The sequence below is a fragment of the Tremella mesenterica genome (assembly GCF_000271645.1).
Source record: "Tremella mesenterica DSM 1558 unplaced genomic scaffold TREMEscaffold_10, whole genome shotgun sequence".
In the NCBI taxonomy this organism is placed as follows: domain Eukaryota; kingdom Fungi; phylum Basidiomycota; class Tremellomycetes; order Tremellales; family Tremellaceae; genus Tremella; species Tremella mesenterica.
In genome coordinates, this window is record NW_006711234.1 from 595219 (window position 1) to 616916 (window position 21698).

The 21698-nt window shown below is 46.3% G+C and overlaps 8 protein-coding genes across 8 annotated transcripts; 4 read left to right on the forward strand and 4 right to left on the reverse strand.

The window, feature by feature from the left end:
- Window positions 1-167: 167 nt before the first annotated feature.
- Window positions 168-2471, reverse strand: TREMEDRAFT_13984 (uncharacterized protein; the record flags this gene model as incomplete). The annotated part of the gene is made up of 5 exons (XM_007006260.2): window positions 168-431; window positions 609-908; window positions 1053-1149; window positions 1210-1738; window positions 1919-2471. Coding segments are annotated over 5 exons (1743 nt in total), but the record flags the coding sequence as incomplete, so codon positions are not given.
- Window positions 2472-4028: 1557 nt separating this feature from the next.
- TREMEDRAFT_45154 (uncharacterized protein) lies at window positions 4029-6164 on the forward strand. Its single transcript, XM_007006364.1, has 8 exons — window positions 4029-4082; window positions 4128-4185; window positions 4343-4520; window positions 4651-4848; window positions 5064-5179; window positions 5313-5509; window positions 5551-5692; window positions 5891-6164. Exons 3-8 carry the CDS (start codon window positions 4344-4346, stop codon window positions 6078-6080), a joined length of 1020 nt encoding a protein of 339 aa, XP_007006426.1. The 5' UTR covers window positions 4029-4082; window positions 4128-4185; window position 4343; the 3' UTR covers window positions 6081-6164.
- Window positions 6165-6632: 468 nt separating this feature from the next.
- TREMEDRAFT_33299 (uncharacterized protein) lies at window positions 6633-7569 on the reverse strand (the record flags this gene model as incomplete). The annotated part of the gene is made up of 3 exons (XM_007006293.1): window positions 6633-6756; window positions 7201-7334; window positions 7459-7569. The coding sequence occupies 3 exons, from the start codon at window positions 7567-7569 to the stop codon at window positions 6633-6635; spliced, it is 369 nt and encodes a 122-aa protein (XP_007006355.1).
- A 202-nt stretch (window positions 7570-7771) lies between these two features.
- On the forward strand, window positions 7772-9839 carry TREMEDRAFT_45155 (uncharacterized protein; the record flags this gene model as incomplete). Its single annotated transcript, XM_007006365.1, has 5 exons — window positions 7772-7798; window positions 7858-8019; window positions 8199-8419; window positions 8531-9282; window positions 9541-9839. The coding sequence occupies exons 1-5, from the start codon at window positions 7793-7795 to the stop codon at window positions 9837-9839; spliced, it is 1440 nt and encodes a 479-aa protein (XP_007006427.1). The 5' UTR covers window positions 7772-7792.
- Window positions 9840-10580: 741 nt separating this feature from the next.
- On the forward strand, window positions 10581-12709 carry TREMEDRAFT_33230 (uncharacterized protein; the record flags this gene model as incomplete). The annotated part of the gene is made up of 6 exons (XM_007006279.1): window positions 10581-10701; window positions 11017-11192; window positions 11490-11589; window positions 11764-11820; window positions 12101-12239; window positions 12550-12709. 6 exons carry the CDS (start codon window positions 10581-10583, stop codon window positions 12707-12709), a joined length of 753 nt encoding a protein of 250 aa, XP_007006341.1.
- Window positions 12710-13233: 524 nt separating this feature from the next.
- TREMEDRAFT_64216 (uncharacterized protein) lies at window positions 13234-15435 on the reverse strand (the record flags this gene model as incomplete). The annotated part of the gene is made up of 11 exons (XM_007006470.1): window positions 13234-13284; window positions 13521-14082; window positions 14191-14263; window positions 14313-14448; window positions 14490-14528; window positions 14576-14652; window positions 14700-14720; window positions 14767-14889; window positions 14934-15042; window positions 15090-15225; window positions 15272-15435. The coding sequence occupies 11 exons, from the start codon at window positions 15433-15435 to the stop codon at window positions 13234-13236; spliced, it is 1491 nt and encodes a 496-aa protein (XP_007006532.1).
- A 579-nt stretch (window positions 15436-16014) lies between these two features.
- TREMEDRAFT_45156 (uncharacterized protein) lies at window positions 16015-20121 on the forward strand (the record flags this gene model as incomplete). Its single annotated transcript, XM_007006366.1, has 8 exons — window positions 16015-16706; window positions 16753-17851; window positions 17968-18462; window positions 18673-18873; window positions 18933-19121; window positions 19279-19380; window positions 19457-19843; window positions 20071-20121. 8 exons carry the CDS (start codon window positions 16015-16017, stop codon window positions 20119-20121), a joined length of 3216 nt encoding a protein of 1071 aa, XP_007006428.1.
- A 338-nt stretch (window positions 20122-20459) lies between these two features.
- On the reverse strand, window positions 20460-21050 carry TREMEDRAFT_64218 (uncharacterized protein; the record flags this gene model as incomplete). Its single annotated transcript, XM_007006471.1, has 1 exon — window positions 20460-21050. One exon carries the CDS (start codon window positions 21048-21050, stop codon window positions 20460-20462), a length of 591 nt encoding a protein of 196 aa, XP_007006533.1.
- Between the last annotated feature and the right edge of the window lie 648 nt (window positions 21051-21698).

The following is a 21698-nucleotide window of genomic DNA, read 5'->3' on the forward strand; positions in this document are numbered from 1 at the left end:
TAGCTTATGGTGGATCATCAAGTAGACTGCCGTAAGTGACAAAACGATTCCGGACCAGTGAAGAAACATGAGAGAATTTTTATTGTGACTTGAAAGCTAGCACAGTCGATACAGGATGAGAAACAATCAGTAGAGTCAGCAAAAATGCAATGAAGTAATGATTTTCTCTAACCCCAACCAATCTCCCACCACCAATACCCATCTCCTTCATCTACCCTCCCTTCACCTTTCCTACCTTTTTTACTCTTCTTACCATCTCCTCTTACGCCCAATCTGAGACCTTGAGTAGAACCGAGACCTTCTCCATCGCGTTGATCATTTGTCGATGGCTGACGGAGAGAAAGAGGCGGATAAGAGGATAAAAGAGGAAATGTATCATCTATACTTTGAAGTTCAGGACCGAAAGTTGGACGTAAGGGAGAAAGGAGATGCTATATGTTAGTCGCATGTATGACTAGCACTTCACGGATGACTATTGTTTTGACGACGTATTATATTTGGGGCGAAAGATAGTGACTCAACTGATGATGGGGTAACAACAGGTGCTCCGATATTTCTGGGATTGGTTTGGACAGACTTGGATAGGAGGAATATATATTCCAACTCACAAATGTCCCTCCTTCATCTCCTCCCTCCGGTAACCTCAAAACCCATCCTACAACTTCCCTCAATAACCTCGCATGGGTAGTATCATACACACAATCCGAAGCAAGGACCAAATCGAACGGCTTACCCATATATCTAGACATTTCTTCCCCTCCGTCATTCAAGTTAGCGAGTGCGGGTGATTTGAGAGAGGCCATGTATCTGGGGAAAGTCGTCCAGTCTAATTTAGCGATATGAATCCCTGTATCGGCCGAAATGTCGGTAGTACTCTTTACAACTTTTGGACTTGAAGGCGATAATGGCTGGTGACGTCCTGAGAAGCCGCATCGGTTGATCTGGTCATAATCTCGGTCTCGAGCTGAGCTTCCTGGGCATTTTATACGATTCGAGTTGATGGGAATTGCCAAACTACCCGGAAGATTTGAGGGGTCATGGACAACAGTGACAGGGGGAAAGTTGAGATCCACACAAACCCTCAAGTTCTCCAATACCTCAGGAAGGAAATCCGTAGCTACCACCAAACCCTCTCTCCTGTCTTCGTCCCTCTCTTTAACCCCATCACAATTAGAGTGATGCGCTAAATCTTCCTTCTCGATGTTGTACGAGCGTAGGTCTAACAACTTCCGACAAAGGATGGATAACAACCCCGTCCCTGCTCCCAACTCTAATACCCTGATACCCTCTGAGGAATCTCTGAACAGTTCAAATCTCTCCGGATCCAAGGCTATCTCTCGTCCTAAGAGGATAGCCGAACCCCACGTTTGTACACCAACGGATAAATGATCCGTCATAGGTGCATCATGGAGGAGTATAGGGATCGCAGTTCTTTTTCTCCTGCGCAATGGCCGACTATTAGGTGACAGGGAGAGAGAACGAGATGATCCTGATTGAAAAGAGATACGACGGTTTCTTAAGGAGCTGGGAGAGGTTGAGGGTTGAATGCGAGATGGAGGATCTCGAGGAAAGTTAGAAATTGATTTGGTTGGTGAGTAAGACAAGGATAAGGAAGAGAGAAAAGTGTTCGTTTCGGGTGAATATGAAGAGTTTTGAAGATTGGATCGAATGGAGGGGATGGTTTTGGATAAGGAAGGATGAACGGGGAAGAGAAGATGACGGGTTAGAGAACCGGCAGCTGAGGTGTGAGCTTATCGACTTTAGACTCCATGTTTTCCTGAAGAGATGGAGGTCACATGCCTTTGATTCATTACGGTCTGACGAGGATAAGAAAGAACATGTACCGATGTCATTTACACTGGTGAAGGTGTGTCAATGACGATGAGCAAAGACGAGGAGTGAAGAGAGAGGAACCCACCACTCGTCCCTGCCATCATGGCCAAAACAGCGACAGACTCCCTCAGAACCATTTCATATTCCCTCGTGTCCATACTCGTTTCACTTTCATGATCCTCCAACCAGGTCTGAGAGCGACGTACAACCCCAGAAAGCCATCTCTCCGCCCAATCCCTCTCGAAATTGTCTAAATGTCCAGTGAAAGGATCCTCCTCCTCCTCCTCTTCTGAATCATCATAAAGACCTTCCTCATCTTCTGGGTCTTGCGTATCTGGAGAATCGTTAAGGTGATCACATCCGACTTCCTCCGAATCAGAGCCCCTGCCAGAATGCCCCGGACCGGAGGGAATATCCAGACCCAGTCCACTCATCGCAGGGCTGAACCGACGTTCTCGTGTCATCCGCAGCTCATTAGGTAGACCGTAAGTAGCGATGGAGGATGTGGGAATGCCGCCATGTACTGGTGGGAGGTAGAGCTGTCGAAGGAGTACTATATGTGGGATGAGATCAGAGGGAAGAAGAGGGTGGAGGGAGGTAAGGGAGCGAGGGAGAGGGGGTAAGAAAGTAGTGGGTAGGAGGTCTCCATTGGGAGGATTAGAGACCTCCATCTTTAATGCGTGGCCCAGAAGGGGCGGGAAAGATGACTTAGTAGGGGATGAAGAGCGAAGGTTATGATAAGTAACTTAGTGGTGAGGTCGGGAATCTCAAACTTTTTTTCGATCGAAAGTGGAGGGAGGTGTGTATATTGATGAACATATATGTTATGCTTCAAGGCTGACCATGCTATCAGAATAGAATATACCAGCCTGTGTCGACTAATTATGATCGTGTCGGTCATACATATCATCATGGTAAGACACACTATGACTTATTCCTCTATCACACGTTTCCGCTTCTTACCCTTCTTGTGTCCCTCCAACTCTGCATGTCCATCCCCTTTCCGTCGCTTCTTCTTTGACACATTGATCTTTTCCTTACCATCTGTGGTTTCAACAGCTTCCTCTTCCTTCGCCTTCCGTTTTCTGCTCTTGCTCGATGACATGATGCTCGAATCCTTCACGGGGACCTCGAGAGCCGAAGCCAACAAAGCTTTTGCAGCCTTCTCAGCTTTCCGTTTCGCCTTTGCATCTTTCCTCATCTTCTTCTCCTCTTTACTCTCATCACCAGCTTTGATCTCCTTCCCTTTTCTCTTTTTACTCTCTTTTTCCCCATCTGCCAGCGCTCCTCGTTCCTGTCTCAGACTCTCGATCTCCATCGAGGCAGGAGGTCCGGTGGTATCAATTTGCTCAGAGCTGTCCTCCTCGAGATCCTCGGATTCTTCTAAAAATACAGCCCCTCTCAAGAACCGCGAATACAGACCCCGTCTGGCAACTTCTCTCCCAGCCAGAACCGATATGGGTAAAGTGGAGGTAGTATGAGTTTGCCATGACGTATTTTTGACTATCTGTGTTTTGGACGATGAAGGGATTGTGATAGGTGTGGAAGTGCCGGAATTAGGTAGGGAGAGGGAAGCAGCTGTAGATGCAAAGATACTATCTATCAGTTCTCATCTCGTTGTAATTGTATCAATCGTATAAATCAGCCATCGAGTGATGAAAAGCTTGGGGGGTCATAATTTGTAGGACAGGGGGAGAGAGTTAGGGAAGGGTAAGAAAGAACATACTGGTCCCAAAACGGTACAGCTTCATCTCTATCTTTTCCAACACCTGAAAGAGTCTTCTTCTGTACTATAGCTAATGGCCTTGTGGCATGACCATGCTTGAGTGCTGAGTGTGAGTGTTGCCCTGACGTACCGAACTCCCACCGAACAAAGTCGAATAATACGATCTCTTCGATGTGTGAGTATGCAATCTGTGAAAAAAAGCTTACCTGTTCCTTTCCCTTTCCATCCGTGCTTATGAAGATGAGCCGCGGGGTCAAACTTCTGCTTGGTTGTTGTTCCTACCATCTATGTATGTAGTCCGATTCCAAAAGGTCGCCAAGGGACGAAAGCAAGGAAAGCCAAAATTAGTGAGACTGACATTGGCCTCCGAACCGCCTGAGAGGACCAATGTTCAATGTCAGGTACACCTCCTTCGCAACCGTCGAGGTCTGGATGCCCCAACTTTCCTTCCTATCATCAGCCAACATTATGGCCCCTATAGAAGCATCTACTTCTCAGCCTCAAACGGCCCACATCACCGAAGGTAAGCATCTATCTTATTACCGCGGTGACCCTTCCTGACTCTCAGATGAAGCATCTCTCTATGACCGTCAAATTCGTCTTTGGGGTCTTGAAGCGCAGAACCGGTGAGTTTTCTTTGTCTTTTCCACTCTAATCACAAGTCATACTGCGTCCGTATGTCCACCGGTCAGACCAAATGTTACTGATTCAACCGAAACGTCCTGACAGATGCTGAAGCGAAACAACGGACAAGAGCAAACGGAGTATGTACTAACCCCTCAGAATGCGCAGCTCCACCGTGCTCCTCTTATCCCTACGTTCGGTGGCTCACGAGACTATCAAAAATCTCGTCTTAGCTGGGATAGGTCGATTGATTATCATGGATGACGGAGTGGTCACTCCTGAAGACCTCGGAGGGGGTTTCTTGTTTCGAGAAGAAGACGGAGCGGTGGGGAAGTTGGTATGTTTTTCCTTTGTCTAGTTGACACCACCCAGCAGTCCTTCGTATTCATCACACAAGTGTGACAAGGGAAAAGCCCCTTCGTTTCTGACCTATGAGTATAGATTCGCCGACTTGTGCTGATTGGAAGAGGACAGAAGCGTCTTCACCGCAGATTGCCTCGCTCAACCCTTTGGTAGCCCTCACGGCTGTGCCTACCCTCGCTCCTTTCATCAGGAATTCTCAGACGGCAGGTGCCAAGGTGGACAGTGAAGAAGAGATGGTGGAGTACTTGCAAAGAGAAAAGGTTGATGTGGTCGTATGTTGCGATATGACTTCGGAGGAGGTTGTGAGTTGTTTATCTTAGCTTCTTTGTTTTTACTCGTAATGACCGCCCTCTCCCCACCATCCACTTTCCTTCCTCTCTTCTCGCTACCTCCTTCTCAAACTGACGCCCTCACGTATCGACTCGATCACCCGGCTGTTCAGCCATACTACGCTCCATGGACGCTCAAAGAGACATCATTCTTGACGACTTGAGAGTCTGCTTTGGCTAACTTCTAGCTTCGGATAGATGCTGCTGCGAGAAACGCCGGAGTCATGTTCTATGCAGCTGGATCATTCGGATTCTATGGATATGTATTTGCGGATCTTGGAGATTCTTATGAATACGTTTTCACGTGAGTTCTGATTCTCCTCCCTACACAATTTAATTCTCCTTTCTCACATCATCGAGACATCGCTGTCTGATCATTGTGGGACATACCCATCCTAGTTGCATCCATCCACAAGTCGATGGAAACTGACACACAGACCCCCTTCCAACCCCTCCAACCCTCCCCCGTCTCTTCAAAAGAAACTCTCTAGGTATTCCCCCTTCTCCCGTGTTCTCGATCGTTCTCAATGGCATCTCCCCCATACATCCGGAGCCAAAGGTGGTAGTCCCTATCGCGGTTTGACTCGAAGTGTGACCAAAGATCGTACTCCCGGTCCTACTTTGGGATTACTGGGTGAGATCATAATTTCTTACATGTCCAGAGCTGATAATTAGCTTTGTGGGAGTTGGAGAAGGTACATGGACGGTTGCCCCTTCCTGAAGACTCGGAAGAGATGAGGGATGTCGCTGAGGGGTCAAGAAGAGATTTGGGGGTGAACGAGAAAGCTTTACCTGGTGTTGAAGGGGGTATGATCGAGTGAGTCGGAATTTTCCTCCAAGTTAGCTTCCTACACTCTTCCTCTCATTTTTCACGTCATTATCTTGTCTCCTATCCTTCCTTCCTTCACTGTACTGCACGTTGAAAATTGAATGAAAGATTTAATGGAGATTCCTGTATGGGTCGGATCCAAAGTCCGAACGATCAAGTAGGAAAACAAAACATGACTAACTACAGACATCTGACTCAACACGCAGCTCATTTCTTCCCTCCAACATTAGCCATCTTGGGTGGTTTACTAGCTCAAGACGTACTCCGCGCGTTGAGTAAAAAAGATAAACCTATCGTCAATCTTCTAGTCCTAGATTCGATGGGTGGAACGGCCAACGTCAGTAGATGGGCAATGGACGATGCCGTGGATGCGTAGAACAGAATATCTCAGAGAAATCACCTATCATCGTTCGCCAAGCATCAAGCATCAATATCGTCATATGCATGTGATTATCTACCGAACTCATTCCCAGCGCTGTGATGCGATCCGTATCCCCGTTGATACAGTGCGAGTAGCACTCGAGTACTTCAACGTGGACGGTGAGATGATCATCGATCGGCTAACGGACCATCGGGAAATGATCATGTGGAGGGTTGTGAGACCATACGAGCCATATATGTGATGTGGATATGAATCATTGAGCCATGACTGCAGACTCATATCCGAGGTCATGTCGTTGCTCTGTCCTTCAGAGATAACAGGACACATGTGATGGTCATGAAGTATTTGGCTTGACAGAAGTCTCACTTCCTTGTATTCGCCTAAAACGTCAACATTTCTCTCAACTACACAACTCCACGACGAAACGTTTCGATTGATGAAACCTTCAATCTGGGTAATGTAGAGGACACTGAGAAAGGAGGTGTGATAGATGGATTTTGAAAGATTTTGAGATGTCAATTGGAAAGTGGGAATGGATAGAAAGATTTACCAAGTTTCATGATGACTCTGAGCTATTCGAGTGAGGTCAGCTACGAAGGCCGGATCGGAAAGACGGGATCGGAATAGGGGTTGTTGTAGTAATGTTAAGTAGACCAAGCTGGTGGGGTATCTAGGTGTCAGAGAAATGTCGCAGAACTTGGAGCAATCTACACGTCCATTTCTACGTCCCTTACGAGGGAGATTCGATCTCATCTTAGTAGAATGTACTCCATATCTCGATATGTGGGGACTTCATAAGGTGGATGATGTTGGAGTGTTGGAGGTGTGATATCCATGTGATTCAGTCGGTGAAGAAGGCAGGAGGTCGTACTGTGGGAAGAGTGAGGTGTTAAGCTGGCATTAAAGCGACAACGGGATAGCTAATGTGACGAGAAGAGGGGTGGAGGTTAGTCATGGAGACAGATGAGGGAAATTCGAAAAGCAAAGAAAAGGGGACGAGAAGAATAGTCGAGGACAGAGAAGAAGGGCGAGGCTTGAGGGACAGAAGAAATAGACGATAAATAGGGCAATAAAGTGGGACAGAAGGAAGAGAGGGGAGAAACATCTCACTCACACAATAAACCTGACATATTCCGGTTTTCTCCAATATTCCAGATACTTTAGATAATTCAGAAACTCCGGTTTCGATAAATATCCTTGAGTATGAAGTCCTCTCAAATATGAAGGATTAGATAGACATTGTATGAACTTTTCATCAGCTGATCATACTTGATTTGTCTTTGATTACATCTTGTCAAAAGCATTCGAGTAGATTTGTAGCTTATGACATGATTGTGGAGGAAGAGAAGTATTGAAGTTCAGTTGTACTCACCTCAAGTTCGGACTGAAATCGGACCAGATTGTCGTGTTTCTCTTTTGACCTTTGCGGGGGTTCTGACCCGTCTATAGTGGGAGGAGGTAGAATAGTAGGGAGTTGTTGCATTGGATTGACTTTACTTCTCTCGTCTTCCTGGCCTTTCAAGCACACAGAGTACGAGTTAAGTATACCAGGAAGTTATCAAGAAGGCACTGAGTGGACGGTGGTGGGTGGGGGAGGTCAACTTTCCCACGGTGGATCATGTGCCTGAGAAACCTGGTCTAGAATTTTGAAAGTCCCATATCCTAACTTTCATACTTGTGATATTGAGCTCTACATAACTAGAGAAATGGTGGTGAGTGAATTGAGAAGATCGAGGAGGGAAAGAGTAAGAATTATGAGGCTAACAAATAGGACAAAATGCAAGTTGATACCTCTGGTCAACCGTCCAGTAGCAATGTTAGACAACTCCCGATAAATTTGTTCACTCGATCAACGAAACATGCTATCCCACAATCTACTTATTTGATACCTGGTTCTTGGAGACGGTATCAACTTTCGGAACTGATTAATAAAGTGGGTCATCTTCTTTTCTTGAAATATCACAAAATATGAACAGTGGTATGTTGAACAACCCTCAATGAAGACACACAAAGTCAGAATTGAAGTTGAGAGATGATTTACGAACATCACGATTACTTGGAAGGCTGTGAAAGATTGAGACTCGGTTGATTTGAGTTGAATGCTGATGGTAGGTTTTGAAACAAGATAACGAAGGAAAACAACCTGTCCCCTTCGAATTCATAGTCGAAGGTGAAGTCCTTCGTGGGAGTCTGGAAGCATGGATCAAAAGTCGAGGTAGGGATGAAGAGACGGTGGTGAATGTTGAATATATGGAAAGTGTCTTACCTCCGAAACAAGAAGGAACTTTTGAGCAAGAGGATTGGGTTTCAGGTTTATCTCTGAGTCGACCGGGGTGAGTGACTCAAAGCTTTCCTACTACTGTTATGAGGTTGAGTAGTCCTGCGAAAGGATCAGGAGACTAGTGGGATAAGAGTGATGAACGAGAATGATAGCTAATTCACAGTTTCATCTTGGTCTCCTCATACCTCTCTCATCTTCGAATCCTACCCCTAACAGGTCAACCTCTTTATACCCTTCCCTTACCTACCGCCCTCGGTGCATCATGCTGCACTTGGATCTCCCCTCCGTCAATAACGAAAGATATACTACTCGCTGCTGGCGGTATAGATCGTTCAATCCATGTATTCTCTCTCCCTTCTTTAACCCCAAACACCTCCACCCCGCCATCTCCTCCACAAGAGATTTACACGTTAATGGGTCATACAGCACCTATCTCCTCTTTGACAGTTTCCAAATCATCCAAAGAACTCATCTCCGCTTCTTGGGATGGTAACCTTCATCTTTATTCTCTACCTTCAAGATTGGAAGAAATACATCAAATCCCCGCAGAACCAACAAATTATCTTCCCGGACAAAAGAGGAGGAAGAAATTAGGTGAAGTACGTGGTCCCGTGGAAGGTCTCACAGATGGTGATATAGGCCAAACGGGCTGGAGAAGAGCTCCAGATGGAATGATGAGAGGTCATAAAGGTCGTATCGGTGGTGTGGTGTATGATAAAGGATCAGAAGGGAGAGTGTGGAGTTCAGGATGGGATGGTAGTGTTAGAGGTTGGGAAGTTGAAACTGGTGTTTGTGTGACGTTGAGACAAGGTCCGAGTGATAAAGCTGCGTTATGTGTGGATCAATTTGGAGGGAATGGGGTGATTGTCACGGGAAATATGGATAGGACTGTTTGTTTGTGGGATACTAGACAAGGTGGGTGGTCTTTGTTCCTCATACTCTCCAGTCCCGTCCCTTCATCCTTACCGTCTCTCAAGTCATCACAATGTATTCACTAAGCTCTCGATTCTCATATCTGTTACCAATCAACGCGCATAGCCTTTTCTTCGAGTGACAACGATGTCATCTGATGAGTACCTACTTATTTGAAACGAAGACGTCATGGGAGAGGATGTCACAATGTGGAGTTTGTCACAGATGATCCTCAGCAAGGAACAACACGCTGACTTATAGGAACATCCCTCATCTCACAAACCCTCCATACATCCTCTCCAGTCCCTTCACTCCGTACTCACCCTACATCATCCTATACCCTCTCAGCAATCACTTACTCTGGTCAGATCCAAATTTGGGATATCCGATCACCCAAAAACGCCTTGTTCGCAGTCCAGAAATCACCTCCGAAACGTAAAGTCACGAAGAATGGCAAGGTTTTGGGCGAAAGGTTGCTGGCTATGGATTGGGATGGGGAGGTTGTCGTGGCTGGCGGAGAGGATGGTGAGGTAGGTGTTTGGCGTGCGAGGGGGGAGTAGGGGTTGGAGGAAGTCACATTTTCTCTTCGCTTTTCTTCTCACTCTCACTCGTCGCAAGTGCTCCTGTGCTGTTTTGAAATGTGTTTAGGGTGATTAATCTCCTCTCGTATACCTGACTTTTCATCTTCTGCTTTCTCATGTCATATGCATCTTCGAGACATTGCAAATACCAACGATGACCTTTTCAGCTCATAGCTTCTGTGTCTACTTCCCCTTACCACCCCTTCTCTGACAGTCGCATAACGCTACCCATCCACATCATCACTCCCGTCTTCAGTATGTATCTCTCTTCGGTTGAGCACCTCCTTGCTTGAAGTATAATTCATGTATCTCACCAATTCCACATCTATCTAACTCACTTTTCAACTGGACGTGTAGAACACACATGAAACTCGGGATAAAACATCCAAAACTCCCCGAAATAATACCCCTCCCTCTATCACATCCCTGAACTTCCCTCAACCTCCTCCAGTCCCAACGCCGACGACCAGATCCAGTAACTAGACCCAATAAACAAAACTCCTACGAAAAATGTTCGCAGCCAAAGTAACAGACGAATCAGAAGAGATTCAAGCGGAAATAGGATTATCTTCCCTTTCACCCAAAAAATCAGAAATGGAAAATGTCACATCTTCAACACTATTACCTTCTATCTCACCTACCAATATCAACGGAAATGGCGAGAGTTCATCTCCCAACAAAGTCAATGGAAATGAAGAGACGGATGAGAAAGATCAAGATATGAAAGAGAAAGATAAAGATAAAGAAGAAGAAGAAGAGGAAGAGGATCCTGATAAAATACCAACGAACGCTTGTGAGACTTTATATTTACAGAATTTGAATGAAAAAGTTAGATTACCAGGTGGGTTTTCCTTATGTGTTCATACCCTCATCTTTATATGACGCCTATCATTTATAACTTCATCTCATTTATCTTCTTCCTTCTTCCGATCTATATCACCTTCCAAACCATTGCTCAACTCTTGACACTTCTCTACATGATTTTAGATGTGTCCTCTGAAAGTATCACCGATGACTCGCCCTATCTGCCGAGCAACTCACACGGGAGACCTACCATGTTGTCACATGAACTTCTATGGCGTCGTACTATCACATTGAGGTAATTGGAAATGTTAGAGAAGGATATGAAAGGAAAAAGAGGGTTTTTGCTCACAAGCAGTAATGAAAGAAACACTTGGAGTTTTGTTCAAACCTTATCGTCCTATCTTACCCGTCGTAGCACATCGAAACGTTCGTATGAGAGGTCAAGCGTTTGTGACTTTTCATGATGTCGAAACTGCCAATAGGGCTAGGAGAGAGGTTGGAGAATTTCCTTTGTATGGGAAACCCATAGTGAGTTTTTGGAGAACTCTCAACAATGTCAAATTATCATTTCCTATCCCAATCGTCAACGGCATTTCCCCGTCTTAGGGCTGTACACTATTTCTTCAGTCTTTCTATTTGATCCAGAGCTCCGTCGTGTTGAAATTCTGTCTCTAAACCATGTAAAGCTCTCGGAGAGAAAGGTGGAATCATGGGCATATATACAAGTCGGATTCTGTGGAATAATGATCGCATAACGTCGGGACAGAATCAGTGTGAGATGTACATTTGGGAAGGTAAGGGAAAGTAAGGGAAATTGACCTTTAGCAAATAAAATTCGCAAAGTCTAGATCGGATTCAGCCGTGGTGAAGTTAGAAGGTGAGGAAGCTTTGGAAGAACATAAAAAAGAGAGATTAGAACAGAAAAGTGAGGGTCTTTCCATTCTTTCTTTTCCCCCGACCTTTACCCCTTCTTCCATATACTTACCTCGCCCAGTTTTGACACTTGTGAGAATTACCCTCGTGCATATCCATACAGATTCATGGGAATTTACGAGGGATGAAACAGATGTGTGTTCGTGTGTTCTTGCTGACGAGTTAGAACGATCACGAAGAGATAATCCATTGAGAAGAAAAGCAGCTGCTAAACTACGTGCTGGTCTAGGTAAGCTGTTGTTTTCTCTGATACCTTTTCTCCTCTCTTCTCTATCGTATTTCACCTTATATGTCGTATCTCACCCTACATGCCGTATTTCACCCTACATGTCGTATTTCACCCTATATTATCGCCTCAACCGTCCCTCTCTATACATCCCTTCGAATTCACCAGAAGTCTCATTTTCCTCTTTGGGGACAGAACGAACGACGGATAAACGTCCTTTGTTCTTGTTCTCCTTCCGCGTAGTGAGAATTCAACAAGAAGAGTACTAACGACTCAGACACAGAAGGTGGTCCAGCTCCAGTCAAAAGACAAAAGATTCAAATGCCCGACGAATATCTTCCACCTAATAACGTCCTGTTCGTACAAAACTTACCAGAAGGTACTGAAGCAGATGAGCTTCGTGAGGTTTTCGGAACGTCAGTGTTGTTTTTCGTCCCGTCTGACTCCCTCGCACATCCATCCTTTCTTCTCATATTGTTTCCTCTACAAAATTGAGTCATCTCTTCATCGAGTACTCGAACGGCTCAAGCTTGGCTGGTCGGAGCTATGTCGACGATCATCATTTGTCATCAAGAGTCAACGTAGATTGTCGTCCAAATCCGAGTTTGACTTGAGACGAGTCGTACTTGGAGGTCTGACGTTGAAATAAGATGGGTCGTACATATACTTTAGATCCAACGTGGGAATAAAGATAAAGGAGGAAAAGGAATTCAAACTCATGAACAGTCATCCTGGTTTGGTCGAAATACGTACCATCCCAGCTAAAAAAGATATCGCTTTTGTGGAATATACAGACGAAGCTTGTGCAGGTTTAGCAAAAACGGCATTACATAATTTCAAAATTGATGGGGAAACAAAGATGAAAGTCACTTATGCTAGGAAGTGATATAAATTTGAGTGATTGTATATCATTTTCGTATAAGAATAGTTTTTTTCAGGAAGGTCGTGTATGCACAAAAACATGTTTTCTTTCCTGATAGATTGATCTCTCACTCTCACTCTTACTCGGTAGTCTCATTCCTTGTGATTGACTTGTCACTTGTGATAGTTTATCACCCCCTTCCCATTCCCATTTCCAACTGTCCCGCCAGATCTACATATGTACTGTATTGCAAACAGATTTCCCATTCATACGAATAGGTAGGTGGGTACGATCCCTAAGTCGGAGAAACGCATTCATTGGCTATTGGACCTGTGCCAAAAGATGATGATCATCCTACTTGTTTCGAAAAGGCAAGATGAAAAGGGAAGATTCAGAGGGACAAAGTATAAACATGCATTGTTGACAATTGATATATACATTATGAACTAAACAATGAGAGGAGATCCAAGTGAGTGAAAAAAGTGAAGAAATTTCGTCATTTCGTTGAAAGGCGTAAAGTTTAAAAACAAGAAAAAAGGTTTCTTGTCTTAACCTAATCTACTGGCTCGGAAAACTGATTGAGTGGCGATCCTTCTTGCCTAGTATATCAGCTTTAGTTCTGATCACTCATCTTTGAGACCATTCAGATGACTCTCTTAACCTGTTTACAACTCCTCGACCTCTTCTGCATTATGGGCTTAATCTTCTTGACGATTTAAACAAAGTTGGTCACCACACTCTCGTCGATTTCCCTACGCCTCTCAAAAAAAGGTGGAAGTTGGGATTGAGTGACGAGAGGGAATAAATCCTTTGAGATATGTACACCACCACTCACTTGATCCAAAGAAATAGATTCCATTTTCAACCTCGCCTCTTTCCCATCATCTTCATCTTCCTCTTCTTCTTCTCTATTTCTCATCCCACCAAAAGATGAAGTTCCAGCCGAACCAAACATTCCCCCTCCTGGTCCAGTAGCCAAAACAGGTGCTCCAAATACTGACAGCGGGGTACTTCCAGAAGAAGCAGCACCGAAAGGTTTGAAATCACTCACCACCCTCCGACTGGGACTGGCGGTGGGTGGACTCATCGGTGGGGACATCGGTTTTAATGGATGAGTAGGTGAAGAGGGAGTGGGAGGAGCATGAGATGCTGAAACACGTCTTGGTGGTAATCGTCCACCTGGAGTATAAGAAAAATGATGAAATGCGTTTGAACGGAATTTATCAGTTAATCTTTTACCTGGCACATCGAGGATATTGGGTACTGCGTCGGAAACGTATTGTGCTGACATCCATGTTGATACGTTTTTCTTGGCGTTTTCGTGTGGGACGTAAACTTCGGGTAGAGAAACTTGTTTGGTTTGTTCGTTACGTAGCAATAGACGTTCGTGAAGTTCCCTATGGGTCAATGGAGTTCAAAAATAACTACGTCCCGATATTCATTGATAGCCGGGGCGGGTGTGGGAGTGGCAAGCTTCGATTTTGAGGATACAGAAGAACACTCACTGTGCAACTTGTTCCACACTTTCCATAGTCTCGCCTCTCATTCTCACACGCTGAGCGACCTCTGCTCCAACCTCTATACTAGATCAGCTGTTTAATTGAATGTCCTCAGGCAGCTGACATACCCTCTATCAACCTCTCCATGTCCATATTCTCCAACACACTACCGACAATGGTCATGGCTAAAAGATCCGCTGTCGTCAGAGGCAACATGAGCCCTGAGGTCATGTTACATATAGCTGTGAAAAAGTCGACTGCGTGCTAGTTGTAAGCTTTCCACCATGTTTATTCCGTCAGCTTACATGATAATTTGATAAAGTATCTTCGCAGGCTACCATGAACTGCCGCTGTCAGCGCTGTTTCCATCTTATGTACATTGAGGGCCCACCAGAGTGATGCCGTGTTGCGCCATGTATCTCGCAATTACCAACGGATCATGTCCATCTGGATCACCAACTTTGATTTCTACCCATATCAGCTATGAGACTAGAGGAATAGTTGACACTACTCACGATCTCCGCTTTCTCCTATACCTTTGCTGGTCAGCGTGGCTTCGCCTCTACACAAAGGACGACATACCGTGCGGTGGAGCGTCGGCAATCAACACGACCATTTTAGATGCTTCTCTTCTCCACTCCAGCTCGGTGAGTACAGCTGCCATTCCTGCTGTTACGGCCTCTGGACCATCTCCTCCTCCGGACGCTACTGATGTCAGCGTAAATCAGAGTAAACTCAAATGAGCTGACCTGTAAGCCCACGGATGTACCGTTGGACGGAAGGAATATCCGAAGTGAAGGGATGGAATTGATACACGTAAGAAGAATCTTGAGGTGGATGATCGCGATAATTGACCACCTACGATATCAGTGAGTTGAATGTTTCAAAAATGTTTGCAAACTCACCGCGACTCGTAAATCATCCGGTCCATTGAGACCTTCCTCCCCTCTGATCATATCGCATATCCCTATGATATGATCCCTGACGCTATCAATATACCTCTGCATCGACCCTGTGCAATCCAGAATGAAGGCCAAGTCTCTATTCAAGTCAGCTTTGCCCGGGTCACCGGGACGACCAAACTCACATGCATTTACCAGTCCGCATACCGTCCGAAGGTAGGTAACGGATGTCATAATGTGTGATAGGATCGGGTTTCGGTGGAGAGTACGCTGGAGACCTTCGAGAGTACCAAGAAGAGTAAGTCGAATGGGAGTCATCCGACATGTCATCGTCCATTTCGTCAGACATGCGATGGAAAGGTGGATGGGGTTGAAAGCGTGACGGCGTGAATGGAAGGGATCAATCGGATAGGGGAGTCGTACAGACTATCAAAAGCTGTGTTGAGGGAAAGATCTGCCAATGTATATGAGTGGTAAAGATATCAATTGATGTAGATGAACATTGGATGGGGGAATGAAAAGAGAGTTGAATAGGAAGAGACAAAAGGGGGTTAATGGTACAAAACGCTCGTGCATAACGGGGGGGGGGAAGGGGGGCAAAGATGACGTGGGTATCATAAAGCGGCGATGGCCGTTAATGAGGGGGTCGTGCTTCAACCCGCGTCAACACCCAAAGTCAAAAGTCATAGAATAACCCCTCTTAGCAACAACATGTTCATTCCTCTATCACTCACCATCCCTCCCTCTCCACCTGTTTAGACGTCCCGCAATTACAGCTGAACCATTGTTAGTATCCAAGGATTCGACTCCTTGACTTTTGCTCCAAAGACGCCGGTCGCAATCATCTCACTGGGGGGCTTGCAGATCTTGAGGTAGGTTACTCATCTACCACCTTGATAACCTATTCTCACTTGTACAGCTTCTCACAATGTCCCGGTTACCACAAATATCCACCCCTGGACGCCTTGGTACCCCTTCCACCCCTGGTGGCGGTACAGGTATCCCCACTCCTTCCCATCGCCGCCCCCGTTCCTCGCTCGGTCCTCAGGCAACTCCTCTACAATTCACAGACGACATGGATGCGGCGCTACAAGAAGCTCTTCGAAATCGACCGCCTTCATCTCTCAAAGGCAAGTATGGTCATCACGATGATCCTGATACTCCCACTCAATCAGGATTCCTTCATCCCGGTAACGCCGGAATGCCCGCCCCTAGAACTCCTGGTGTAAAACCAAAGGTCTCCTCCTCCCTGGGTCTTGGACATGCTCCGACGACGCCAGGAGCTTCCAGATCGGTCTCAAGACCTTCAATCTCTAGTAGATCATCTCTTTCAGCCTCCACAGCGGGAAGTCATTTCATCACTCCCCGTCGACCCTCCATGGCTAGCTCCACTACTTCCGCCACACCCCATGCCAGAAGACCAGAATCCAGAGCCAGCAATGCGTTTGACTCTATCAGATTCGCACCGGTCATCGGAGATAGAGTCAGAATGAGCGGTGTCGGTATGGAAGGGACTTTGAGATTCCTAGGACCGACACAGTTCAAGGAAGGCGTTTGGGCAGGTGTCGAGTTGGAAGGTGGTTTCGCGGGGAAAGGGAAAAACGATGGTAGTGTCAACGGGTGGGCTTTCCACTGCCTGACAGTAATGTACAAGCTCATGAGTTAGTGTCGAATACTTTCAATGTTCGCCTAATTGTGGAATGTTTGTACTCGCTTCCAAACTCGCCCCTCCCACGTCAGGACCATCCCGTCCAGCGTCCGTTGCCTCTTCTCATCACTCCATGGTGTCCTCCACAGCTTACTCCTTGAATGGAAGGGCGACCCCCTCTGGTCGCAATTCCGCTTTGGGTCAGAGGCCCGCCACAACTACCCCAGGACGAGCCACACGTTCAGTCTCGCGTCCTTTCAAAACCATGACGGTGGAGGAAGAAATGCCTCAACGCACATTGCTAGGCAACAGTACCTCTTCTAATCTGCTGAACGGAAAGATTACCGCCGGGTCCAGAGCGGCCAAGTATGTGGGTATGACAGCGAAACAACTTGATTCTGCCCGTGCTGGTACTCTATCCGCCTCTGTCCGAGGCTTAACCGCGAGTAATGTCACCCCTAAAGCTTCTCGAGTATCTGGTGTGGGTGTCACTCCTGCTAGAGCAGGGAGACAAAGCCTGGGAGGAGCGAACATGGCCACGCCCAAGGCTAGAGTACCACGGGGAAGTACGATCGGAGAGATGATGCCTCCTCCTCCTTCCCCTAGCAACATCACTCGAGTCGTTCAAGCCCATCAGGTTCAGCTAGAGGAAGAAATCAAGGAGTTGCGGCGACGCAATGCGGAGCTGGAAGAGGAGTTGAGGACATTCAGCGGATCGGCCGATGAGCAAGTGGCCGAGTTGCGAGACGCAAAGGAGCAAGCTAAGGAGGAGGCTTTGTTGGCGAAAGAAGAAGCGGATCGAGTGAGGGAAGAAGCAATGTCACTCAAGGCTGAACTTGCGGCTGCTCAGGCCGAGGGAGGCTCAAGTGCTGGTGTGGCGGAGGAACTGCGAGCTGCCCAAGTGACGATGCAAGAGGACCTAATGGCGAAAGAAAAGGAGTTGAGGGAGATGATCAAGGAGATCAAATTGGTGGAGGAAAGAGCGGCTAGTGAGCTGGAAGCGGGTATGGAGGCCAAGAGGATGGAGATCAATCGTGTACAGGAGAGAGCCGAAGCGGCAGAGAGAGAAGGAGAGAGTATGAGGGCGTTGATCGAAGAATTGACAACAGCCGGGCAGGTGAGTGAACGAATATCTTTTCATCCGTCGAATTGTATATCTCACTTCCATCTCGGCTGTCTCCTGATCACATGCCCGACTTTCCCCACCGATTCTGGCTCTTAGCTCATGCGCAGGCCGCAATATCTCTATATGAACAAAAAGTATCCGACGCAGAGGAGAAAAACTTCGAGCTCGAAGCACAAATTCGTCAACTAGAAGAACGTCTCCTCAAAGCGAGAGAGGAGCGAGACCGGGCTCTTCTTCCCCCTTCCCCGTCAGCATTAGCCAAACAAGCCGCCACAGCGGCAGAGATTGATAACGAGACGTTGAATGCCCAGGTGAAACATCTCCAGAATCGTCTGCATAATCTGGAGGGAGAACTGGAAGACGCTCGAGTTCAAGCGGAAACAGATGCGGACAACTGGAGAGCTAAACTTGCCAAAGCGAAAGAAGGAGAAAAGGCGGTGTTTGAACAGTTACAGGTACAGAAGGGAGAAGTGACGAGATTGAACAAGGAAGCGGCGGTGACGAAGTCGAGGATGGGAGAATTGGAAGGTGCTTTGAAAGAAAATCAGGTGGCTTTGGAAGTTTTGAGGGCGGAGGTGGAGACTTTACGTGGGGATGCTACGGTATGTGGATTCGTTCTTCTACCCTTTTGTTTCTCTTCCTTCTCTTCATTGGTGTTCTTCCATCTGTGACACCATCCTGCCCCAAGTGACCTTCATCTGTGTATCAGCCACCCCAGCCATAAGAATGATGACCCTCGACATCGCTCAACGAAATCTGCAGCGACGTGAAAGATCTCAGAGGTGTTTGCATGGCAATTTGCTGATCAACAGGAAGCGGCATCCTTGCGCGAAGCCCTACAAGACGCCGCCCAGACCGAAAAACAACTTGTTTCTCGCACTTCTGAGCTTTCTGCTCTTCAAGATAAACTCTCTTCATTGGAAGCAGCCCGAGAGGATGTTCTGACATTGCATCAGCAAACTGTTGCTATTCTGGAAGACAAGATCTCTACCCTCGAGAGGGATCTATCAGCGGTATGCCCCGTCCTCTTGAAGAAGAAATAGGAATTGACGTACAGGCTAAATCGGTGCAGATCAAGGAGAACGGTCTTCCTGTGGATTCTCGAGACGGCACGAGGAAAGGAAGATTATCCAATGGATCAACTGAGGAAAGTAAAAGAATAGTCGGGTTCCAGCATATAATACAGGATTTATCTACGGAGAATGCGGATCTGAAAGATAAACTTCAGAGTTTGGCGGAGGAGGTCGGGATGCTCAAGGAGGTGAGTCGTCTTCCGTTTTGAACTCATTCGTATATGTCGATCCATACAACAAGAGAGATCGTTTTTTCTGAAATAACTGAACAGTGAAAACCACACTCTCAGCGGTGAAAGATGGAAAGGATGGTTCAGGGTCTTATGAGGGATGCTGACGACGTAGGAGATCAAATTACTTGAAGAAACTCAAGAATCACCTCAAGGAGGCAAAGAACTTACAGACACCAAAGCCATTGTCTTAGCTCATGCGCAGACCATCAAAGACGTAAGTTCAACTTCACTCTACCACTCTCATCACACTCTTATGAGCCCTTCATAGTATGAGGTGTACTGACAATCAGCTTCATCGTGAAGTCTCCGAACTTGAATCTCTCATCGAATCAAAGATTTATCGAGAAGATGAACTTGAAACCCGACTCATCGAACTCGAACGAGAAGCTGAGCAATGGCGTCACAAAGCTCCTCAAACACCTCCTGTTCCCACTCCACATCATCCCACATCACCTATAATCCACACTTCTCAAGCTGCGGATATTCCCGCTTCAAGCTCGGGCATGTCGTATATGACTCATAGGACCTCTGTATCGGATTTCAGTTCAGAAGGAGGGGAAAGATGTGAATTATGTGAAGGACCACATGAGTTGGATGCTTGTCCTGTATTTCAAGGTAATCTATCAGCGGGAGGGGGAAGTCCGAAGAGGAAAACAAAGTTTTGTGCGGATTGTGAGGTGAGTTAATTCTGTTTCTCTCAATGCAGTTGTCACGATCCTGTTTCTTGGGTGTCGTGTGGCATAGCAATTTCGAAAGTCACAACGTGATCGGCATTTCGTGCGTCGAGCGAATCCTGAGATTCTCGCGCCCTGGGCAGAATATGAATCGAGGTGTCACGGCAAGGGCAGAAGGAAGGGAATGAGAAAGAGGAGAAGGATGATCAAGAATCAAGACTAATGAACAGAGTACGGAACATGACACGGCGGAATGTCCATTATCAGAAGACGTATTTTGATCTTTCACACTTCATTGGGTGCATGCAGATTGTCATTTAACTTTTTTACTAGTGGAAATACCCCCACTCTTAAGCATGGTTTCATTTTTTGTCATGACCGTTTATAAACGTGATCATCGAAGTGGATCTCCCTAGAAACACTAGTCACGACATTCCCCCAATGTACCAGGTTTCAACAAGCGGTGGTGACAACAAGGCGGAACGGACAGTCTTACACTAAACAGTAAACATGACTTATCTTTCCTTATCACTCTGCATCTTTTATCCTGTCTCTGCATCTTTTATTTATCTTGTCTTGTTTGCGAGACATTGTCAAGCGCATGAAGCTCACAACTATATCAACTCAGGTATGTTGGCTCACTCATCCTGTGACGCACATCTTTCAAGTCATTTATTACTTTCTCACTGTCGTCAAGTAAAAAGTAAGTGACCTCTACATCTTGTACATGACTGTTGATACTGTTGAGAGAAAAATTCAGCAGCTGCAATCGGGACAAGGTTCCATCCAATTGTCCAGTTGACAACTGCTTGGATGTTGTAGGTCTGGGAGGTGTGGACAACACAGGATTCCAGCTGCTGATTTTGCGATGACGCCATCTTGACTTGGACCAGGCTCCAGAGAGACTGCACACAGTCAGACTTGCGCATCTCATATCATCCAAGAACTCTGTCAATTGTGAGATTACTGCATTGAACACGTTCGAGGTTTCTGCCCCGTATGTCACCCCATGCATCTGACAAGATTGGTCCAAACATCCGTTTACTTTGTCCTCGATAGCCTGGAGAATGGTTTGAGCTGTGTCAAAGTTTGACCAAAGCTCTTTCCATCGCTCCTGGGTAGTAGTCAGAGCGGAAGGTTGTCCACTGGGAGCTAAGTTATCGGTCTCCAGGTTGGTCACAGGTGTTTTGAGATTGTCAATGGTCAGCATGGTGAAACAGTATCAGGGAGGAAACGGGTGAGCGGAAGGGGGGTTTAGATTGACTAAGATGGTTGCTTTCCTTATGCCCTGAAACCTTGCACAGAATGAGAAAAATGTTTCCATCTCAGACAGAGAAAAGTAAGTCAAAACAATGGTGAGACTTTCTAGGACATTCTACTTGTTTTTGCCTGATTGAGTGGGAATGGTCTTGCGCACGGACTCAACCGTGTTGGAGAAGGTATGTTATGCTTCCTAGTGGCCTGGAGGCATTATGCAACTCCATGAGGTGAAACTGCTATCTGAGAAGCTAGTGGAGATCATGATGGATGCTCCAAGGGATCATAGATTTCCTGTCATCACTCGAAACGTCGCTCATCATCATGCATGGGATTCCTCATCTCACTCATCTAAAAACCTCCTTCGGGCTTTAATTGCTTGACCTGGAAAACGAATCGTAGGAGGGATTTCAAGACTTTTCACCAAGCCTGCAAACGTTTGGGAGACTTCTACAACCTTGACAGGGTTGATTGAGTTAGGAGGAGAAATGCTGTTCATGCTTTTCTCCAAAGTGTCACTCACACTTGCCAAAGCTTGTAATGTTGAGTTGAAGTAAAATGTCCCAAAGGCTGGAGGATATCTCCTCAAAGTATTCTGGAG

Bases quoted from the DNA above. Each gene is read 5' to 3' on its own strand.
- TREMEDRAFT_45154 (XM_007006364.1), top strand. From the start codon at position 4,344: ATGCGCAGCTCCACCGTGCTCCTCTTATCCCTACGTTCGGTGGCTCAC. The intron at 4,521-4,650 runs GTATGTTTTTCC...GCTGATTGGAAG, and splicing joins ACGGAGCGGTGGGGAAGTTG to AGGACAGAAGCGTCTTCACC. The intron at 5,693-5,890 runs GTGAGTCGGAAT...GACTAACTACAG, and splicing joins GTTGAAGGGGGTATGATCGA to ACATCTGACTCAACACGCAG.